This window comes from Apis cerana, linkage group LG1 (assembly GCF_029169275.1).
Source record: "Apis cerana isolate GH-2021 linkage group LG1, AcerK_1.0, whole genome shotgun sequence".
Lineage (NCBI taxonomy): Eukaryota > Metazoa > Arthropoda > Insecta > Hymenoptera > Apidae > Apis > Apis cerana.
This window is the reverse complement of record NC_083852.1, coordinates 12,439,745-12,457,920: the sequence shown is the minus strand read 5'-3', so window position 1 is coordinate 12,457,920 and position 18,176 is coordinate 12,439,745. Positions and strand designations below refer to the sequence as shown.

At 30.9% G+C, this 18,176-nt stretch overlaps 2 protein-coding genes and 1 long non-coding RNA gene across 8 annotated transcripts in view; 1 reads left to right on the top strand and 2 right to left on the bottom strand.

Annotated features, from left to right (window-relative positions):
* Positions 1 to 604: 604 nt before the first annotated feature.
* LOC133666041 (uncharacterized) lies at positions 605 to 9,798 on the bottom strand. Its single transcript, XR_009829560.1, has 2 exons — positions 9,668 to 9,798; positions 605 to 2,762 (listed from the first exon to the last, which is right to left on the bottom strand). It is a non-coding gene; the product is annotated as an uncharacterized LOC133666041 (long non-coding RNA).
* On the top strand, positions 8,968 to 18,090 carry LOC133665996 (syntaxin-17). Of its 2 annotated transcripts, XR_009829503.1 has the most exons (7): positions 8,968 to 9,374; positions 9,441 to 9,636; positions 9,713 to 9,921; positions 9,992 to 10,208; positions 10,279 to 10,497; positions 17,025 to 17,246; positions 17,669 to 18,090. XR_009829503.1 is itself a non-coding variant. In XM_062073823.1 (5 exons), exons 1-5 carry the CDS (start codon positions 9,243 to 9,245, stop codon positions 10,425 to 10,427), a joined length of 903 nt encoding a protein of 300 aa, XP_061929807.1. In that variant the 5' UTR covers positions 8,988 to 9,242; the 3' UTR covers positions 10,428 to 11,845. The 2 variants fall into 2 exon arrangements, 1 of the variants encoding a protein (XP_061929807.1); XM_062073823.1 differs by lacking the exons at positions 17,025 to 17,246; positions 17,669 to 18,090 and having other exon boundaries at positions 8,988 to 9,374; positions 10,279 to 11,845.
* LOC107999813 (puratrophin-1) overlaps positions 13,451 to 18,176 on the bottom strand; it is a 323,391-nt gene continuing 318,665 nt past the window's right edge. For 4 of the 5 annotated variants that reach the window (XM_062073658.1, XM_062073646.1, XM_062073663.1 and 1 more), the window contains 9 exons: positions 17,650 to 17,902; positions 17,300 to 17,375; positions 17,046 to 17,219; positions 16,175 to 16,546; positions 15,853 to 15,996; positions 15,558 to 15,771; positions 15,370 to 15,486; positions 15,038 to 15,241; positions 13,451 to 14,944 (listed from right to left, as the gene is read on the bottom strand). In XM_062073658.1, coding sequence (XP_061929642.1) covers positions 14,718 to 14,944; positions 15,038 to 15,241; positions 15,370 to 15,486; positions 15,558 to 15,771; positions 15,853 to 15,996; positions 16,175 to 16,546; positions 17,046 to 17,219; positions 17,300 to 17,375; positions 17,650 to 17,902 — 1,781 coding nt within the window. In that variant the 3' untranslated portion in view covers positions 13,451 to 14,717. The remainder of the gene's footprint in view (positions 14,945 to 15,037; positions 15,242 to 15,369; positions 15,487 to 15,557; positions 15,772 to 15,852; positions 15,997 to 16,174; positions 16,547 to 17,045; positions 17,220 to 17,299; positions 17,376 to 17,649; positions 17,903 to 18,176) is intronic. The other variant, XM_062073654.1, reaches the window with a different exon arrangement.

Below are 18,176 nucleotides of genomic sequence, written 5' to 3'. Positions count from 1 at the left end.
GGATTTGTTTGAGGCATGGTTTGATACGTGCTGGGAATCAGTTGATAGATTTCCGAGGCTTATTGTACGATGGCTAGTGGCGCGTTCTAGCGACTCGAGGATGCGAAATTAATGGTAATGCTAGGAAAATTTGTAGGCGTTATCGGTTTGCGGGTCTCGCTTTGCAATGGTAATAAACAGCGCGATTAGTGGATATCGATTAACCATTCCTTTGAATAATTTCTAGATCGATCACAATGGCATGGGTGATAAAATTGTTTCGTGCGGATCGGAATTATACGGGATGGGATATTTATGACAGGTTGATTGAATCATCTGTTAGTTTTTGAGAGAGAGGTGATAAGGTAAAGGTTGATAGAGATTGTTTCTTAAATGGAACGATATGTTCTATTATTCATTTTCAAAATCATTCAGTCCTGTATAGTCTTAAAAACCTTTTTTGATTACGGAAGATTAAAGTTAAGTATATGATTATTTTTGGCAATCACTCACAATTTGAAAAAATTTCTATTATAATATATGATTTCAAACAACTATACATGATAAATATATAACAGAGCTATGAAATATTTATAGCAATTAATATTAAAACAAACGAAACTTATTAATTTTAAATTTTTATTTTCATAATTTTAAAAAGTGCGCTTAAAATTAATATTAACTTCTGTTTAAATAGAAACGTTACACGTTTAATTATTTTCACAATAATACTTTTTAATCATATGCGTGTAACAATATATATATATATTATAAGTCGGTTCTGTAATGTATTACAAATTCTAATTACGTACCAAAAAATTATCTCGGCGATAAAACGAATCAGAGTCACTTTCAGTTCTTTGCCTCAAAAACCGCCATCGTGCTTTTGAGGTTTATCGTTAAAAAGACGTTAAAAAGAAGGAAAATTAATTAAGAAATTATGATGAAAAGGGAGTTTATATAACTCCATATAAGATAAAATCGTGAAAAGAAGAGAAAAACTGGAATCACGTGTGTATACACACGTATAATTATTAAATAAATTCAGTCGGTTCATTAATCAAAGATAAAATGGTGGTTAGGGGCGAACGTCAAACTATAAATCCGGCATGGAACAATGACAAAAGAACTTCGTTTTATCGCCCGTGACAAAGCGATTACCGGCGTTATTTACTCGCCGACAGAAATAGCACAAGTAGCAATACATTATCCTTAAATGCGGCGAATTTGTTCCTTCATAGCCCGGAATCTATTTTACCGCGGCGCGATGATTCTCCTGGCAAACGTACAACCCTGATAACGTTCTGTGAAATCATGTTAAATTTCTCTCGCTTTTATAGATCCTGTAATCTGATTTCCTGTTTCTTCCCTCTAAATGCAATTAATAATCCGTTAATTTCTATCGAACAAGTGAATAACGTATGCATATTTAACATAGTTGAAAATATTCATATTCTGCATTACAAGAAAATTCATCTTATCTGAAAATTCTTATTGAAAGCTTGTAATAAATTTATCCACAGGAAATCTTAGTATTTTTCATAACAGAGTAATGGAGCGTTAAAAACCGAATATTTTATATTTTAAAACTTTCTACTTTTGCTCTATCTTGTATCATTATAAAGTTATTTGAAAGAACAAAAAAATATTGAAACTTTACACTCGTTGATTTCATTTTCTTCATTTTCAAAATGGCATATATATGATCCATTATGTTCTAGATATTCATAAAGTTTCAATAAAAATAAAAAGTTAAAAAAGTTAAATTTTTGTAACGTAGAATACGAATATATTCTGTGATTAGCTATGGAAAATATTAATATATCTTTGAAGAATCGATTTTAAAAGTCAAAACAAACAAGAAAAGTTGATATACATTACAAAAATAATATAATATTATTTCTATTAATAAATTAGTAAAAATATCTTATTTATTAATAAATAACTTTAAATAATATATTTATAAGTAATTTTGCCTTAGATAAAATGAAATACATAAAATCTAATTCGATTATTTAACATTTTATTTATAATAGAAAAATTTTCTATTAATAGGAGAAACATTAAATTTCAAACTTTGTATATATAAGAAAGTAAACGAAATATATAAAAATATTTATTTTAACAAAAATTCTAAAATTAGAATTACAATAATCAATACAAATTACTTTATGTTTCTTATTTTATTAATTTATATATTCCTGATTTTGACATCTTCATTCGAATTTTCTTTCATAATTGATCTGAAAACTTGTGTTTTTGCATACGATATTTCGATATGAAATCATTATAACTATTTCTCTTTCATTTAAACTTCGAAGTTGTAACTTCTAGATTGACGTACGTATGACGTTCGAAATAAATCGTCGTTACAATGTTTCTTTTCAAAACACACTTATCAACGAGTGGGTGCGTGCGAGAAAAAAAAATAAAGAAAAAGAAGGAAGAAAGAAGGAAGAAAAACAAAAAGTTGGGAAACGAAGGGTAACGTTTGGTCGATTGAGTCACCGGTGTCACAGCGTGAAATGTAACGAGATCGGACTTCTAATATCCTGTTCAAGAGAGGTTGGAGAGGAAAAAAAACGAGTCAATTTCGAAAGTGGCAGCCGTCGCACGGAAAAATTCGTCCTGGTCCCATTTATGATATTGAAATCATCACGATGGATTCACGGTAATTGTCCTGTCGTCTCGCTATTATTCAATTTCCGTCGACGTTGTAGAAAATCGAATGACATACAGGTAAGCGTGTCGATCTTGCCTCGCTATTCACAAGAAATTGCCGCCTGTGCAATAATGTGAATTTATCGTCAGATGTGTATTGTTGCAGAGAAACTTTAGCGTAAAGATAATATTTTTTTTATCAATTAAGATTTTTAAGATTCTTGTCAGATATAAAATGTACAATTTAAGGATAAATGGTTGATTTTAATATTTCACCATTTTGGATCTGAAACACTTGTTCCTTTTTCAAAATTATTATTTAATAAAATATGCATTACGTTGAAACGTTTCATCATATATAACGTAGAAATTAAGACTTCCATTAGAATGAAATTACAATTTGTAAATTAATGATAAATCGATGAGCGTCAGAAATTTAAAATGTTTTGTTTCCAGTATTAAAAAGGATAAATATCTTAATTAACTTTTAATCAAAACGAATCAAATTCAAATTCGTATAAAAAATTGAAATTACGTTCAAATTGATACCGACACGATTTATTATGCGACGAAACAAGGGAATCGTTAAAAATTAATCGAAAACAATTCACGTACAAAAATCGTGAAAACGCGACAATCTCTTCGATCTTAAAAAAAATCTATTTTTCATGTTCGTCCAAAAATTGTGCCAGTTCTACAAACTAACGCAGATACCGTTTCAATAAAAATTAGCAAATTCGTCCAGGTTTATCTTTTTCCTCTCTCTCTCTCTCTCTCTCTCTTTTTTCTTTTTATCAGACGGCCAGACGGAAACATTCTTCTTCCTTTCAGATCATCGACAGACACGAATGCCGGAGACACGCGATTGTCGATGGCAGATCCTTTTTCTTCCGAGTGCTCGGAGCACGATTTTCAAGGGAGGGAATCGGTTTCATCGGATGCAGATTTAATGCCGTGCACGACGGAAAACTGATAGGTACCCATTGAATATCGGGCTTATATCGGTGGACGCCGATACTTTATACGGCGTTATTGAAATATCGTCGCGAGGAGAATTATTGCCACTCGCGTGCCGTATCTACTCCCTCCCCAATCCTCCTCCCTCCCCCCAACCCAACCCGCTACATCCCTTTCTCTTTTCGTGTTCCATATCCTTCGTTTCTTTCTCTCTCGCTAATACCGAGCGTTCTGCGAATTCTTGGCGAGCATGAATACGTATAATGCCCGCAAAAAGGGGAGGGCAGTAAATTGTACGTGTCGTTACATTCGAGTTTCCGCTCGAGAGAGGAGGATTTGTTGCTGGCGCCTCATGCGTGCCTTCTCCCTCTTCCATCTCTCTCTCTCTCTCTCTCTTTCTTCCCTTTCTCCCCTTTTTTAATATTTTAACGAGGACGCACACAAATAAGAGATTCCAGAAATTACATCTACGTATATATATATATTATAGAACGAGACATTTAAAACGTAGAAATGGATGATTTCGAATAAACTTCACGCGATAACGCGCTTTTTTACTTTCCATCCACTTACTTTGTTATACCGTTCGTGTACGTTCGTTTATTTAACACACTCGATGTTGTTTTTATCTCTTTTCTCCTCTATCCATATCCTTTATAGGAGTGAGATGAATTTAGATTGTGTTGAGCGGTATGCGATAATTATAAAATCGCTTTTTTTGTTTTTTCTTTTTTTTTTTTCAATTCAGTCGAAGCACGAACTGATTGCTCGTTGTGTCAGTGGATGAATCTCAATGGGATTCATTATTTTCAGAAAACTTCGGTTCTCCTGTCGTTCGTTCGGTAGACTGGTTAAATCGGATATCCGATGAAAATCAGCAAACCAATTTACTCGATATGCCTGAACGATCTTTCGGCTGATCAATCTGTTTCGGACACTCGAATTAGCCGTTTGCATGAATTAATTTACGCGCGCGCCAAGTGTTTACCTCTCTTCGTTTTGGCGGTAACTCCATCGCCTCTGAGCGTGACGATATATGTGTACCCGTTATTTTTTAATATTCTTGCACGAAACGAAAATTAAAATCTCAAAATTGTTTCGTTTGTAAAGTAAAATAATGGATAGAGAGAGAGTGTTGATATATTAATTTAAAGAAGAAAATTTTTTCAAAATAAACAACGTGGAAGTTGGTACATAACGTCTATTTGTTAATTAATCGATTAATTAAAAGCAATATAAAACGAGATAATGATCACTCTATTTTAACATTTGCAAATTTCGATATTGAATATGAATAACGTATAATAAAAATCTTATATTATCATATTTTTATTAGAGAAAAAATTAATTTCATCAAAAATCCCTACGCGTTTATAGTAATAATTTCAAAAAATAAAATATTCAAGATCCGTCGAATTTTGACAAATTCAGTAATCTTAATCTTTAAATTTATTGCAATTTAAAACTAGTCGAAACTTAAACATAACAAATTTATTTTAACTGACTTTTGTCACGCGCTTTTAATTTCCTCCCGATCTAAGTTCAGCGGATTTTACACGCGGGTGTAGATTAATTAAATCGTCGACGCTGATCCGCGACATTGTCGCCAGGCTGTAATCCAACGACTCACCTCACAGTAGCAAGACATGGACGAAATCCGCTTTGGCGAAAGCGGCGATTTAATTAATATGAACGTCGTCGTTGTTGATTCAAAATGGATGCAATGACGCGTTCAGTTATAAAGTCATTGTCGGACGATTCGAATCGTGGAACTTTCATGGAAGTACTTTTGCTGGTAGCACGTTATATTATCTTACGTATTATACTTCACATATTTTATATCATCATCAGGTGTGTCTATGTTCGAAATTTGCATATTCTGCCGCTTTTATTGAACGGCTCGCTTTTCGATGGGAAAATGAATCTCGCCTGATCCAAGCGCGACACGCGTTGACTTAACGTTATTACGTAGCAGCGATGTCATTTAATCGCGAGTGAGCTGCAAGTGGAAAGTGCTTTCTAAATGAAAGATCGTTCGATGAATTTTCGTCGATAAAATTGGAGAAATTGGAGGAGTTGGAGGAAAATTGAACGATCTCGATGTTAATGCGATTTAGAAACGTGTTTTTAGAAACACGTGTCAAAAATAAAATTATTTTAGAACAGCTTAAAAAAAGAAAATTAGAAAAAATGTTATAGTGAGATCTTTAAATTGGATATAAAATTATCTTTCAAACTAACGAGTACCGAAAATAAATTTTGAACGAGGAAAAAAACGAATGATCTTTAAAAAGATTTATTCGGTGATATTAAGTGATAAAAATATGTTACAAAATAAAATTGATTAATTTGACAATAATTCATATATTATATAAATAATTATTTGCGAATTATTCATTCTCAAAATAGAGATTTTTACGTGAAAATATATGAATAATTATTTTTATTTCTTTTATACCAATGCATCAGCTTTGTTTAATTTTAAAATTCACTTTACATTTAAATAAAATCTGATAATTTCTTTATAAAAATTTCAAAATAAAATCGATTTTTACGATATCATCTCGAAAATTTGAATTCAAATGATTCTAAATAAAAAAAAATTGTATTTTCTTAAAACGAAAGTTTGACAAATTTATTCTACTTCGAAACGTTTTTCTAATTTTAATGTTTACTATTGTGTATTTCAACGGAAGTTTTGTCAAGTTTGGATCGTTAATTAGAAACTCGAATCTCTAAAGCGTTTAGTTATAAATACGGAAGTGGTATTATTTCGTAACATAGACACGTATTTACCATTCGAGTTTCCCAGACGATAAAACAGTCTAGGAATAGTCGCAACCGTTCTTCATTCGTTTGTTCGCATTTAATAAGTCCCTCTATCTTTCTGCATCTAAATATTTTATCCAAAACAGAAATCGTAATTCGTATAATCGACAATTCATTGTTTTCGTATAAATTAAAATTACCTTACTTTCTCAATATTTATCAAAAATATATATTTGTATATTAAAATATATTTATATTCGAATTTTGTTAATTTATTTTAATCAAACAATCCTGAATCCTTATATTGAAATTACAATTGTAATCTAATTATCTATTATCTATTGAACAATTTATTTTTTTGATAAAGTTTTAATTTAAAAACACGAATCTAATTACTGAGAATGGATGATTTGAAAAAAATAAAATATTAAAAAAGTATCAATGATACATTGATCCATTTTGCGATACGTTCGTATCCTTCCCTCTCGTTGGGTCTACAGCTAGTTAGAGGTCTGTACCAGTCTGATTGCAGACAAGCACGTTGCATTCTAATGAGCAATACCTTCTTACACTGGCAAACACGCACACACATACAAAGCAGATCTCCGTTGCTCACGTCTATTTTTCATTTCCTGTTTTATCTTGTTTCGCCTTTCGTTCCCGAGCTAATTGTTTTATTGGAAAAAATCGAGACGATTGCCTTCTTTGCAAAGAAAGAACTGTCTGGAAATAATGGGAGTCAAGTCTACAGGATAAAGCGAGGAAGCAGAAACAGACGAAGAGAATATAGTAATTAAAAGAAAAGAGATGAATGGCGATTTAACCTTATATTTATAGAATTGAATTACTTTTTCCTGAGATATTTCTTTTTTATTTTATATTACTTTTTTATATTACTTTATCTAATGAAAACTGTTAATAGTTTGATATGAATGTAAGTTAAAATTAAACTAAAATTAAATTAATTCAAATCAATCTAGATAAGTTGGAATTTTTTTTCTTGATTTTTTTTCTTCCGAATTTTTATTGAAAAGAATTTAAAATATTTGACTTAACGATAAGAAATATTTTTGTAATATTCTAGAATTTTTTAAATTCTTTTAAAATATAGTTATAATAATAAAAAGAACATAAAGGATACAGTTTTCTTTTATAAAAAATTAAATAAAACTTAATTCAAATAACTACATATAGTAATCATCTACATATAGATATTAAAAATTGAATATAAATCTAAGAAGAAATATCTCAAAATTTCAATTCTATTATACATTTTGGATTTATTTCATTATCTTCTTTTCATTAATCGTTTAAATTCTCGATGAAGATTTATATTCATGATATTATTACATGAAAAAATAAAAAAAACTACTGAAAAGTGATAACAAAAGGCAAAATATAGAGATATATTCCTATAGTAATTTGAATACCGTTTTCAAATAAGAGGTCACCAGAAACCGGGACAAAATGGTTTCCTCCACCCGTATATGACGTATGGTGGTTAATGGAAGCTCATAGGGTAGGCGGGAGTGGAAAAACGAGGGAAAAGGTAAAGAGAGAAACAAGAAGGCGAGTAAAACGGAGATAGATGGTGGTATGGTAGAGGGACGAAAGAGAAGACTCGATTACACGTCACTGGCAGCCCAGAGCCTATTTGGTCGCAATCGGTTTTTCATTACCGAAAGCTTCATCGGCTTTATACCGAATTGTACATTCGGTGAGCCCTCGTGAAACTCATCAAGATCGTACGTCCTTTTGGAACAGCGTTTTGCGACTTTCTGGCTGATAGTGAACGAGTAGCTATTGTTTAACTCTGATAGAACTTGAATTCGAGACGCATCGAAATTCTCAGTACAATTGGTAACTCGATGGCTATTCAAAAGAAAAAAGTATAGATGTAATAACACAGAAGATAATAGAATTTATATTTTTTCTTTCTTTCTTTTTTCTTTCACGTGAAATTATATATCTTAATAAAAAAAAGTAAAAAATTATTTAATTAAAAAAGAAATAAATAATGTAAATAGATAAAATGTCTTTTTTTTTTATATAGAATATCAATACAATTAATAAAATTGTGATACATTTTTGAAGTATTAATTCTAGAATCCAAAAAAAATATAAAAATTAGTGATAAAAGTATGCTTATTTATTAAGTTATAGCAATTTAAATTTGTATAAAATGAAGCAAGAGGAAAATAAAATGAAGAAATAAAATGGTTTCAGTCTATCTTCGTCTTATTTTATCAATCAAAATTATCAAACATAAATTGTTTATAACTTAAAAAACCTTAATAGATATTTTTATATCTATTAAGCTTTTATATATGCAATTTTTGTTTGATCTGTAGAATTGATCTTTTAAAGATATTACGAATGTCACGAATATATTAATATATATTTACGCTATTTTTTGTATAAATAAATAAACAAAATTGTAAAAAAAATAATCAATGAATCAAAAATTCATATCTCTTAATTATTGATAAATTAATTTAAAAAAATATTCTTTGTATATAAAATATTATAAATGCTGCCATCTATACAAAATAATATGACTTATTTTGAGTTAACTATTTGAAAATTAATACAGATGGCATTGATGCTAGTAAATGATTATAAGCATATTACACGCAGAAATAATCAGCTGATTGGTTATCTTTTTTGATTCATATACATAAAAATAAATTGATCGTACAATAAGCTATTATAGTTTCAATAATATAAATGTTTGATATTTTATTAAAAAAAAATTATTAACTTTAATTTTTTTTATAACTCAACACGTTATAAGTTACACATCTTCAAAAAATTATGTTTTAAGAATTAATGCAATTGGATAATAGACAAAACTTTGTGTAAGACGACATCGAGCCATGTCGTCCTCACCAGAAAATATTGCTATAAAGCAGCCTATTAGACGCTTAGAAATCCAAATTAATAATTTCAATGTGGCAATACCACATCATGTTGATTTGTTAAAACGACATAAAACTAACATTCAAAAAGTAAGTAGTAAATGAAATCATTAGTTAAATGATAATAGATATTTGCATAATGTTTTGTTCTAATAGTATCAAGCACAACATGATTGGGAAAAAATGCGTAGAGAACACATAAATGTAGCAAGAATTATAAAACAACTCAAAGAACTTTTATATCAAATGGATACTTTAAGAGCTCATGTTCTTGATTCTGATATTAATCAATTTGATAAACTAACTGCTAATGCACGTATGAGTATTCTGAATGCAATAAAAGAATATATGGGTAAAGTAAAATTATATTTCGTATTACTTACGTTATTTGAAGTTGTTATATAAAGTTTATTTATATTTGCTTGTAGAATTAGAGTTAAATTTGCCCATGTCACCAGAATCATCCATAAATGAAGATCAAGCCAATAGTTATCCACTTGACAATACATATATCCAACTTCAAAAAGAACAACAGGACTTGCAACATCAGGAGGCATGTCTGCATGCTTGGAATACCTTGCAAGGAGATATACATCAATTACATCAATTATTTGTTGATTTTAACAAAATTGTTGATGTAAATTATCTTATTTATTGATATTTATTATTTTTTGCTTGTATATATGATTTTTTACTTATATCATTAGGATCAAAAGGAACTAGTGAATTCAGCAGAAGATGATATAGTGGAAACAAATATAAATGTCAAAGAAGGAGAAAAATTTCTTGAAAAAGCTGCTAGATATAAAGTTGCTATGTATCCATTAGCAGGAGCTGTAATAGGTTCTTGTATTGGTGGACCAATTGGTTTATTAGCTGGATTAAAAGTTGGTGGATTAACTGCCATAGGTTGTGGTATTTTAGGTAAATTACTATTAGTGGATATTATTATAATATGAATTCTTAATATTTACAATATTTCTTAAAAATACAGGATTTACTGGAGCATCTATATTAAAAAAAAAAGAAATAGAAATGCAGAAATCAAAATCTGTTATAGAACATGAATTGACTGAACAAAAACCTATACAAAGATCATCATCTCTTCCTGAAAATTTAAAGGAAACTAAAAAAGAATTATGACCCATGACAAAATGTGATATTATTGATAAGAATAAGAAAAAGAATGCCTGCAGTGTTGTTTAATCCCAAGGTACTGATATTAAAAATATATATAAATGTGATGTTTATACACAGATTTTAACAACTAAAGATTGTCATTTTCTAATTTTAAATAAGAAAATAATTTTATATAAACATAAGTCATGTAGAGATTCATTAAAAAATTATGGCAGAAATATGAAATACAAAGAAAATAATAATATAATAATTAATTAATGAGATCAATAATACTTATCTTCAATTTCTTTATATGAGAATAAAATAAAATAAAACAAAGTGAAAATTTATAAAATTATAATAATTTCTATTTTTGCTGCCAATATTATATTATCACTGAATGATGGATGTTTTTTGAGATAGAGAATTAGTTATTTTTTATAAAAAGTAAACATAAATATTATTGATCTTATATTATATTATAATAATCATGAATCTATTATAATTTCTTTTATATTTCATATTTTTGTTATAAATTTTTCTTTTTAAATTTTTTTAATAAAATAAAATATAAAAAATTTAAATGACTTATGTATTTATAATATTTTTTTCTTATTTAGATCTATTAGATCTGTTTGGAATATAGTGACAACATTTAATCGTTAAATCTTAGACATCCATATATATATCTTAAACTTTTATGTTTGAAATATTAAGGAATGTTTTTCTATTATATATATATATATATATATTATATATAAATATATATATATATATATTTATATAAAATATTATATATATTATATATATATATATATTTATATATATAATATATATAATATATTTTTATAATATAAAAGAAAAATATTTAAAAATTATCAAGAATTACAGATAAATATTTCTATTAAAAGGTTTGTGATTTTTTTTAAAGATAATAGGTGACATAACTTATTAAATTATACGTTTTTACTATGTGAAAGAATATTATGAAATTTTCTGCTGGGATCAAATTTTATTATTAAAATATAAGAAGGTCCTTGTAAAAAATTTCTTTATATTATAAAAAATAATCTTTTTATACACTTCTATGACACATCTACAAAAGCATGACATATAGTATGATAAGCAAATATCTTATTGATAGTATTTAAATGAATAAGGTTACATTATTGCAAATATCATATCAACTATGCACATGGCTATAATTAAAATTTTTCAGAAATATGTACTTACAATGACATAAAAATACTCTGTAGTTTATGATCCGGCAAAATCGATGAAATATAGCTCTTATTGCTATTAGATACGTCTTTCGTATGCTTCTTACATATTTTGTATTTATAAAATATGTTAAAAGTATCAGTTATACACAAAAAACTGAAAGCCTATTGTCGTTTGTAAAGAATGTTTGCAAATAAAATATTTATATCACGAATATATAACGAATACCTTAACCGAGTTTAAGCGATAAAAATTTTACTTCATCAATACGTAAGGGAACGTTTCGATTTACCGCGCATCGATTTATGATTTGAACTACTACCTGAATATCGATCAATATATTCGATATAATATGATGCGAATTTCACACATATGTACCAATGATTAAATTTTATACGTAATTTTTGAAGTAAACTATGAAGTAAGCAGTTATGCATATTTATATGGCATTTGAAAACAAGGTATGGAACAAAATTAAAGATAAAAAATTAAAGATTTTATCTTCGCTACAAAAGGCACCCAATACAGTATATTTAGCAAGTAATAAAATACATCAGTGTTAGACACAGTACAATACTGAAATAATCATATTATTAATGTAAATATATAATATATACATTTCGTTATAATGATGCGAATAAATCTATAGATTAAAATAATCTATTTAAAAAAATATTAATAAATATCTACGAGCGTGTACACACAATTAAGTGACTATTTGTGTATCTTAAGGTACCGTGTTATTCCTTATTATCATTATTAAATTCGACATCCCTAATTTAAAAGCAACAACAAACAAAAACTATAGAAAATAGAATATTTACTTTTGTTTCGTTTAGTCTCACTTTCACAAGAGCGGGATGCTCAGTCGGATGCACCGATTTCGTATGGCATGCGTGCAATTTTCTAATCGATTTCGATCTATCGAACGATAGTATCGATTCTCGAAAAATGTGATCACGATATATAATACAACTAAAATACGATTTGTAAATAAAAAAAAAACGATAGAGAGATGCATCAGACTGTGCCAGGATATATATATATACACATATGTATATATTTTTTTTTCATTAACTAACTATAATCTACAACTACATTTTCTAAATACCTTAAATTTTTCGATCAATCCCAAAATACGAACTAAACGGAATTTGGTCATTATCCATAAGATATCATTCAAATACCTTGGCAGACCTTGGCAATAACAATGGCTTGATCTCGACTGACTTGTTTAAGCAGTAACAATACAGAATTATATAACGGGATAATTACTGATTGCTACATGCGCTAACGTGATTTTGCTTTCTTCGATCGTTAGCTCACTAAGCGCATGACTATGATTGAAACCGATACAGGCGATTGTGTATTCACGATTGAATTTTTTAATTTAGAACAGGACGCAAAGCTTTTTATCGCATATGTAATTGAATTATGTACGAAAATTGCGATGTATATTATGATGATATATTTCAATTTTATGCCAAAAATATCAGTCAACGAACCATAATCGAACCTGCACAGTTAAAACTTGTCAAACAGAAAGAAACTAACGTGAAAAACATATTTTGTGTGGACGCATCTTAATAGTTTAAGCTAAAGCTTTTTAAAACGACCACACAATCATAAAAGATCATAAAAGAAATGTTATTTATTTAAATGTAGCTTGCTTCTCTTTTTTCTCTAAATAGAAAAAAAGAAAAAAAGATAAAAAGAAAGAGTAAGAGAAAGAAAAAGACAGAGGATAGAATTTGGCTTTCGTGTACAGGCCAGAATTAGGTTTACATCTACAGGTGATAAAAGGTTTTACAAATGACTGACATAAAAAGAATATAATATTATATATATTTAATATATAATCTGGAAATAATATATATTTAGACTATCGGTTATATTACTTGTGGCTATATCGTATAAACCTTTAATATTACATTATATTACAAAGTGGTATGTATGTGTGCGCATTGTTTTGACATTCCTGAAAGGATGTGTTCTGTCGGACGCGCATTTTGTTGAAAACGCATTCGACAAGAAGACGAACAATGATTTTGATATTAATGGAATTCCTGAAGAGAATGATAGTATGAAAAAAAAATCGATCTTCAGGTTTTATATATATAAAAAGAAAAAATCTTTGTATACTCGACTATGACGTAATTTAACGATTACGTCTTTAATTCATAGTAGTAAGCGCGAACACAATGTGGACATGGAATATCAATATTTATTCACTAAACATATAAATAAAGTATAAAAGTACCATACATAAATTGGTCGGTAATTCGAGATAATATTCTCAATCACTGATTAATCAGGAATGCCAATGTTTATGAGAATAATGGCAACCAGTGCATACTGTTTGCGATATTGCAGCACATTGTGAAACATGCAGCTATACACATATAGATTCTGTCGGAACACATTTGTATCTATGATCTTTCTCTTGAGCACGTTGGTGGATTTGAGGAGATAGTATAAGAAAATACACGTCGCCGTTACTTCTGAAAAATCAATGGTTTATAAAATTCAGACGTGATAACTATATATCCGATCGCTTATGATAGATCAATGAAATTCGAAGCGTATCAAAAGATAAATTCACTTGAAAGTTGAGCTTTCTGTCTGGGACACAAAGGGATACCGTGAATGTGTGTGAATATGTATGTATGAGCATATATATACGTATATATATATAATATATATATATACGCACGAGTGTTCCTCTTTACAAACTTTGTAACACGGAGGATCCGTTTTAAATCTTTTGCAAGAGGCGCTTGTTACGGAACTCACGTGATAAGCGTAATACAGTAATTTAATTGGACTGTGTGTTTACATCATTTTACACACCACTCATAGCTCATGGTCATTCATCGAACTATGATTGCCCAAGAAAAATACGCGCTCTAATACTCTCTATTCAGTTATACGAATACGTTGCCACTTTCCATTGGAAAACTGTATGCAATTCGAGTGAATCACACTGCATTCACTATAAAACAACTTGCAAGTGAATCGACAACATGTATATATTATATATATATATGTACTCTTCTATATCAGAGTCACGCCATCTTTTTCAGAGGGTGACACTTATAAATTAATAGACATGTCTTGATCATATGGAGTAAGATTCGTGTCGGACGAAGAAGCCGAGGTAACTGTTGCTGTCGCGGTTGCGCTGGTCGGTGATTGAAGAGGTGTCGATGTCGTTGGCAAATGGTAGGTGGGACTTTCTAGAGTAGAGTTCCAATGACTTCTTTCAGTTCCATCGCCACCATCATCCGAGACGATCGAAATATCAGCTATTATGCCACTCTCTGTAATTACATCAATGTATCATTTGTAAAGATACAAATACTTATAATCGTCTGATTCAAAAAAAAAAAAAAAGAAAAAGAACAATTACATACCAACACTACATTGGCTATTGAGCGTAGTACTGCGATGATGAGGTCGAGGACTTGTATCCAAACCAAGATTCAGTGTCGTTGGAGGGCCGCTACTTCCACCGCTACTCGATGATGAACTCACGGAAATAACACTGTGCGGCCTTCTGCTACAGCGCCCCGAATCCTCTGACATTGATACTGCTATCGAGTTTCTAAATCTAGGTGCTGTTCAATAACAAAGAAGCAAATCATCAATTGCAAACTTATCGATTGACTTAAAAACTCATATAAAATCATTTAATGCGATTAAAACTTGTTTTGTTTAAAATACTTGTAATGGATTGCAAACTTACTTTTCGAGAGTTGAGCTACACTAATAGAACGATCATTAATTTGATCCGCGCTAGGCCTAATGTCCAAACAAGGTTTATTTCCGATGCCCATGCTCGACATTTCCGCCAGGCGCACTTCTGTCATCATAAAACGTGTTCTCGTTAAATTGAACCTCACAGGAAACCATGTTTCAAAATATAAATCGTACCTCTGTTTCGCAGCGCCTGCTTCCATAAAAGGTTGCTCAGTTCCTCCGTCCAGGCTTTCTTAATCTCTTCGCTTGCACACTGCAATGTGTACGTATCGCCTGGTTTCCTCTTGCGGAACCAAATCTCGAACTTCGTAGGTGAGTCCGCGATCACGGCTGTTAACCCGATGTCCGTTGTTTTGATACTATGCTTATAGATGTAGATATCAAGGTTCTGAAACGATCGATTAGCATGTATGCAGTGTATATATAAAATAAATGTATGTAACCACTATAAATTAAAAGACCGCCTCACCTTCCTGTCGGGGAATCTTCTCGCTTTGCTGAATAGGATAAGGTCTTCGAACAGGAAAACTTGTCGCAGGCACTTTTTGCCTTTACCCTGCCATACTAAAAACTCGTTTTGACGAAGCAGTCTTCCTTGTTCCTTCACGTTCACCTACAAATTACGTAAACATTACCGTCTATAGTGTCGCGAGCCTTCGACAAAGAACGCATTACATACACTCTCCATTGCCATTGTTGAAACGATTGTCTCTTCTACTACATCATCATTAGTTAATTACATTACCGTGCGACTACGTATTATATTTTATTATAAAATACATTGGACGTACATCGCAATCTCGCAGTGAATCCATCGCCAACAGGTCGTTTCCGTGACGCAACTGGAATCGTACCATCTGTTCGGCTGCCCTCAATTCTGCTTCTCCCTCGACTATTGGCTTCATACCGTCGTCCTTTTCGTCCTTGTCGTCTTTGCCGGACATTTGTTCCGAGAGATCGGTGCCCGCTTTGACCAGCTGTTGCAGCAACAGTGCGTACTTTCCCATTCGTTGAACTGGCTTCAACAGATAACTAGCGAGGTCCATCTTGTCACCAAGCTCGAGCTGCTTTTGCTTAAAGAACGCAGTGCCGTACTCTGCCATCAGAGAATCCGAATTTGGTTTGTTCTTGTTGTATAGCGCATAAAGATAGAATTTCTTCTCCTGTAACATAAATATCAAAAGTACCGGTTAATGCTGTTGGAAATTCTTGGCACTAAACATTTTCTAAGATTATCAAGGGAATTAAGGATCATTCGCTTGACGCATTATGAAACTCGTCGATATGTTTATTTTAACTTTTTTATGTACTATTTTACAAATTTCGATGAGAATAATTTATAAGTATATATTTCACGTTCCTTTTGAAATATGTGACAAAAGAAAATGTCACTTGAAATATGTTATGCAATAATGTAGGATTTTAGGAACATTGAATATAAGATATATCAGAAAAAATACTATTTTTCTAATATATCTTTTACATTGATCCTGATTTATTAGTAAAGCATTTTATACAGATAATTTGAATCATTTAACGAGCAGAAACGTCAACAAATACGATTCTGTCATATCTTCTACATATACATTGGACTTTTATTTAAATCTATTATTTGTTGATATTTCTAAAATTAATGTACAGGTAAAGAAGAAAGAAACTCACGTGTCTAAGGAAACATTGTCCCACATTCATTGGCGACTGCTCACATTGTTCCAATTCCCGTAAGAAATGCTGACCATGGAACTCGTATATCTTCTCGACATTGCCGAAGATCACGTTGCGCTGTCCCCTGAGCGCTTGAGGAATGTCCTCTCTCACCAGCTCCGGAATATAATTCTTCGGTGACAAAAACAAGTCGTTATGGTAAGATTAAATGCAACTCGAACGTGTTAGAATACACGAAGTGAAACAGTTACCTCTATTATGTATTCGAGGGACTTCACGTAGTCTCGTTCGGTCTGTATCATTTCTCTCATTATGAGCAGTATTGTTCTGCAAGGTGAAATTCCTCGTTAACCACAGTGCCGTGCACGTAACAATTCCGCATAATCGCACGATAGAATTATTATAGATAAGCATTGTTAGCTAAACCGGGGAGGGGAACGCGGAAGAAGAATCGTACGAAAACGTAACGCGTCATCTCTCACGCACAAACGAATATGCAAAGATACTCGTACGTGTTTTTGATGAAAATCTTTTAACAGAAATGTTGATCAGACTGGCAAGAATAACTATGCTCATCCATTACACATGCACACACACATACTTTTTCGCCTTCATTCCAGGAGCGATGCTGGCAGCTCTGTGAAGGTGCGAGTTCACCGGTGGCTTCACCAATCGTCTAGGAGCAGGACTTCGGGGTGGCGTTCGTGGTGGAGAGCAATCGAGCAGCTGTTCGGCGCTCTCTCGAAGCTCTGCAATGTTGTCCAGTACGGGACGACCGCCGCTTCCTGTCGATCCTACGCTCTCCATGGGACAAGCGTACGATGCATTACTGTCGCTGTCATCCCACGAAGTTCCTGGAATAATTGTTTCACAGAGAATTATAACTTTTGAATACGAATCTTGAAGCTATCTTTCATATTTCTTTTTGCTCTTTATCTTGAAATAATTTTTCATACATTATTTTGAACGTTAATGCGAAACCAATGCGAGGTTGTATAAATTATACATGAGCGTTCATATTAATAAATGTTTATCAGTTTTACATAATAGATGATTCAATATTCCGACACCATTTCTAATACATAGAATATTGATAAAAAGATGGTGGAAACAAGGAGATTTACGTAC

Bases quoted from the DNA above. Each gene is read 5' to 3' on its own strand.
- LOC133665996 (XM_062073823.1), top strand. From the start codon at position 9,243: ATGTCGTCCTCACCAGAAAATATTGCTATAAAGCAGCCTATTAGACGC. The intron at 9,922-9,991 runs GTAAATTATCTT...TTATATCATTAG, and splicing joins ATTTTAACAAAATTGTTGAT to GATCAAAAGGAACTAGTGAA. The intron at 10,209-10,278 runs GTAAATTACTAT...TTAAAAATACAG, and splicing joins CATAGGTTGTGGTATTTTAG to GATTTACTGGAGCATCTATA.